General features: G+C 38.4%; 1 protein-coding gene across 1 annotated transcript; it reads right to left on the bottom strand.

Moving 5' to 3' along the window:
* Positions 1-847: 847 nt before the first annotated feature.
* LOC110872572 (protein NRT1/ PTR FAMILY 5.5) lies at positions 848-4601 on the bottom strand. Its single transcript, XM_022121386.2, has 5 exons — positions 4501-4601; positions 4343-4399; positions 3441-3655; positions 2771-3363; positions 848-1930 (listed from the first exon to the last, which is right to left on the bottom strand). The coding sequence occupies exons 2-5, from the start codon at positions 4365-4367 to the stop codon at positions 1072-1074; spliced, it is 1692 nt and encodes a 563-aa protein (XP_021977078.1). The 5' UTR covers positions 4368-4399; positions 4501-4601; the 3' UTR covers positions 848-1071.
* Between the last annotated feature and the right edge of the window lie 259 nt (positions 4602-4860).

The following is a 4860-nucleotide window of genomic DNA, read 5'->3' as shown; positions in this document are numbered from 1 at the left end:
AAAAATTACAGTTTTGCCCTGAGCCCAAAATTACAATCATATCATCGTTTTAGTTTTTTTCCTAGCAAAATTATAGTAGTGTTTTTTTAATTGATTGAGAACTATACGGCTATCGGCCCGCAACGCAGGCGGGGCATCAACTAGTTGTTATACATATATGTGTTTGATGGTAAATAAGAATGAAGATGATGGTTACTGGATAACCATTCCCAAGATATCAAACCAAACATCACTTCTATTAGGATTCATACAGGACTTAAAACACAAACTAAATTATATAGGGACTTGATATTCAGACACCCCTTTCCTCTATCTTTCTATATACATACATAGATACATATAGAGAGAGAAAGTGAAAAGGGATCTGAAAATAAGATTTATGGATGTGAGAATAGCGAAATCCAACTGTATATTGTAGGCAATCATACCATCATACCCCATTACGTTCTCACACAGGGCGGACCCACATAGAGCGGGTCGGGGTCTTCGGACCTCAATATTTTTTTAAAAAATTAGTAGATCCGATATATTAAATTTTATAAGGATCCCATAAATACAATTAGGTGGACATGATTAAAAGAAAAGGAAAGCTGGTGTGTTGGTAAGCCCATCTCTTTACCAACAAGAGTTCTTGGGTTCAATCCTTGTATAGCCTGTTTTTCTAGGGTTTTTTTTTTTTAAATCTAATTTAACTTCGCTCTGACCCGAACGAGGACCGACCCGAAAATTTTAACGTTTTGTTATGAAAATTTGAACCGAAAAATATAGACCCCACTAGAAAAAAAATCGAGGATCTGTCACTGTTCCCAGATGCTATCAAACTCATACCCATAGTGATTCCTTGGTATAAACCAAATGCCACATTAGAATTCCATTCTCATTCTGATTCCCATTCCCAATTCAATCTACTATCAAACCACACCCATAGTAATTCCTTTACAACAAACCAAACGCCAGCTTAGCAGGCTATATCTTAAGCCCATCAAGAGCAGATATTGACATCAAGTATATACACAAATAATCAACAGATGGATTACAAGTTACAACAAACACAAACTTTGACATCTTAACTCAACAACAACAGGTCCTCTCCTGGAAATCTTCTCTCATTTCTCCACCTTCAGCTTCATCCTCGTCGCCTTCCGGTGTTTCCTTATACTTGTAGAAAAGCGCGACAAACACGTAAACAACTAGATTAACCGCGCTTAACGCAGCCAACACCCAATAATACCGATCCAAACGGCTCTGGTTTAATGTATACTGGAACCAATTCCGCTTCCCATTATTCTCACTCACCTTCTCCACGATATAGACCGACAAAACACTTGCCATGCTTCCTAACCCCAACACACCCTTTGTGAAATACATCAAATACTTGTGCAGCGACTCAGGGGTTTGGTGTCGAAAGAAACCCGTGATACTTGTATTAGCAATCCCGTCCACGGCTGCTAACAGCATAAACTGTGGAAGCAGGGCGAAAATACTCATTGGAATCTTATCACCGGGTTTGTCTAGCAAACCATGATCCCTGCTCCGATGTAGTCTTCGGGTTTCCACTTTTGCAGCAGTAATGCAACATAGTACTGAGAGAATCATGCCTGTGGCGATCCCTATTGGCGGGGCGTATTTTTTTGTAGTCATTGTCAAGAGCGAGTAGAAGCGCGCAAATATGGAGCTTGTGGTGGTGTAGAAGAGAAGGAAGATTGGAATGGTGACCTTTATTTTTCCAAGCTTTCTGTCCATGTGATTTGCTTGCTCTAAATAGTAAGTGTTTCCGATGGAAAGCACGATTCCTACAACGATGAAGGTTAACCACATTGGGAGCAGACGGATACCGATCTTGGTGTCTTCTACTTCGCGAACATCACAAACTTTCCATCTGTTCGGTTGTTGCCCTTCTGGTAACTTAATAGCAGCCTTGTCAAACAACCTGTATTGGCAATAACGGGTCAGATGGATAAAAGTGCTAGCATGTCAACCATAAACCCGCAAGGTCAACCTGAGTCCAGCCCGTTTAGCTAAACTGTTCGTGGGTAGGCCTGTAAACGAACCGAACGAACACGTTGTGTTCGTCCGTTAAGGAAATGTAGATGTTCGTGAACTGTTCGCGAACACATGTTGAACATAAATTTATGTTCGTGTTTGTTTGTTAAGGTGTTTCAGTTGTTTGCGAAAAGTTCGTCACGAACACAAACGAACATTAAACTTGAAATTAAAAAAAAAAAAAAACACCATTAACCTTAAACATCCAAACAAGAAGTCTATTACAAGCACCATATGATAAATCAAGTTTAGCTAACTTAAGAGATAATTACCTAAAGTTACGCAGACATATCCCAAAGAATGCCTTTAGGGGGAAAGGAAAAAAAGGTTTACATTTTACTATTTTTTTAATATAGTTATTAACTAATATTTAGGAGGGGGGGGGGGGGGGAAGTAAAACTTAAGAGAAAAAGTAAAACTTTTACCGAACGTTTTAACAAATTAACATAAACAAATGTAAACAAACATATTAGCGAATGTTCACGAACGCAATCGAACGAACGAGACCTTTGTTCGTGTTTGTTCATTTAGTTAATCGAACGAAATATCGTGTTCGTTCATTAACTAAATGAACAAACATAAACTAACTTCCCGCCAAACGGTTCACGAACTGTTTGTTGATCGTTTCGTTCAGTTTTACAGCCCTATTCGTGGGTTCAACAAGAAACTGACCCAGACCCATGTTAACTTCTATTTTCACTTTCCAATGAGAGATTTAAAGAGAGACCTGAGGCTGCTGGTGGGATGTGTATCATTTTCATTGTAGAGATCGGTAGGATTAGGCATCGGTTTTGAAAAGTTACGAGCCGTTGCCACAAAAACTCTGACTGTGGTTGTTAACGGACTCCCTTTGGGTGGGTCACGATCGTAATATCGCCATCCTGTAAAGAACAAAAGTGTTGCCACCACTGAACAAATAGCCGGAATCCCAAACCGGAGTTTCCACGGCCTTACATATGGAAGCCCAATACCTCCTGCCATTACAACAATCATCACCATAATCAAACCCGGTATTTGCAGAAACATTTTGTTTTCCTCTTCGCTTTCCTCACCCGGTTTGTTTTCCTTTCCATTCTCGTTCTCATTTATCTTTCTTTCATTTTCTTTTTTCTTTTTCTTTTCGACATCCCTTTCGTTTTTGTTTCTTGTTTGTAGATCCAAAAAGGGCGCTAACGAGACCATATGACCAGCCATTCCAACCGCGATCAACGGTAAGGCTGTATAGAACAAGACTTTTTGTGCGTGTCCAATACATTTCTTATCGTCCTGTTTACATGGACCGGAAATAGCTGGTGTTGACATGGTCAGTAATCCCAATCCCTGCAAGCGTTAACTTTATATTTATTCTCACATTTGTTTTATATATACAGGAACTGCAGCACAGCTGAATGACTCACGACACTGTAGGAAATGCTTGAGATTATGAGCATATAGAAGTCGCCCATGAAGGTATCGACAATGAACGCAAACCCGAAGGCCAAAGCCGGTGTGATTCCATTCCAAATGTTGACGATACCAGCAGCATGTGTAGTGCTTAGCTTCCAAACATTTGTTAAGTAAGTCATCATCACATACATTGCAAATGCAGCTAGCAGATCCGCCCATATCAGAGCTGCAAAATCAACACTTGTCATTCAAAATGAACACTAAAACGGTCCTGTTTTGCATTTTAGCAGGTTGAACCGTGTATTTTTTTTTTCAAAATTGTTATCTATATTTTTATAAAGAGTTAAATGCCATTTTAGTCCTTGTGGTTTGGGCCATTTTGCCAGTTTAGTCCAAATGTTTAATTTTTCGCCTATGGGTCCAAAAGGTTTCACAGTTGCCATTTTAGTACAGTTGCCCCATCCCGCCCTACTTAAGCTACGCCCTTGGTTTGGGCTGTTCCAATGCTTTATAAACACCAAGGGTGCTAAACGGGTCATGTTCATGCGTTGGCGGGTCAATCCCAAACATGACATGAACCTGAAATAGCGTCAGAACCATGAACCTTCTACACAACGCACTTATTTCTAGGTTGACACGAACAATTATGCTTATAATATAAAGATAACCAAGTTAAACATGTCAACTCACAAACCCGACAGGTTGACCTAATTCGACCCGTTTAGCTAAGAAAGTGACCCATATCTGTCACACCCTATAATAATTACTCGTATAAATCATTTATACATATCTAAGAACAAGTCCCCAGCCTGAACTTCAAGCAAGCATCAGATACCAAAGTAACAACACAGCAAAAATACAAACAAAACCAAAATAATCAAACAAAAATGGAGCATAGTTTAGAACCAATCACCTGAAATCCTAACAAAGGTCGCCATTGACGCGTTGACTTTGAAGCTCACAGTTTCCCCTGCACAGATGTTCAAATCCAAATAATCAGCAAATTATCTGACAATTAATGACGAAACTCGCAGACCCAGATCCGAAAATGGAAAGTGGAGAGAGAAGAACCTGGATTGGGGAGAATGGATTTAAGTTCTTGTTCTCATTCGTTGGAAATTTGTTGGTAAAATATATATTCAGACGCGCTGTCTGTCAATTATTTACGTACAACAATGCATAAAGAAAGACTACCCATTGACTTGGACCTAAATAATAAAACAATATTTTTTAAAAAACCAACTTTATTAAATAAATATAATTTTATATATTAAATAACAAAAAAAAGTTATATCTATAAGAACCATATGTATTATACGGATTGAATAAATGTAATTTAATTTTATATGCCAAATAATAAAAAAGTTAGATCTTTAAAACCACATGTTACACGAGTTACCAAATAATAAAAAAGTTATATCTTTAAAAACA

The sequence above is a fragment of the Helianthus annuus genome, chromosome 16 (genome assembly GCF_002127325.2).
Source record: "Helianthus annuus cultivar XRQ/B chromosome 16, HanXRQr2.0-SUNRISE, whole genome shotgun sequence".
In the NCBI taxonomy this organism is placed as follows: Eukaryota; Viridiplantae; Streptophyta; class Magnoliopsida; order Asterales; family Asteraceae; genus Helianthus; species Helianthus annuus.
Note: the sequence above shows the minus strand (reverse complement) of the source record. Positions and strands in the feature narration are given on the sequence as shown.

Coding starts and splice junctions, on each gene's coding strand:
- LOC110872572 (XM_022121386.2), bottom strand. CDS start 4,367: ATGGCGACCTTTGTTAGGATTTCAG. Junction 3,656..4,342: donor GACCTTTGTTAGGATTTCAG/GTGATTGGTTCT, acceptor TTGATTTTGCAG/CTCTGATATGGGCGGATCTG. Junction 3,364..3,440: donor CAAGCATTTCCTACAGTGTC/GTGAGTCATTCA, acceptor TAACGCTTGCAG/GGATTGGGATTACTGACCAT.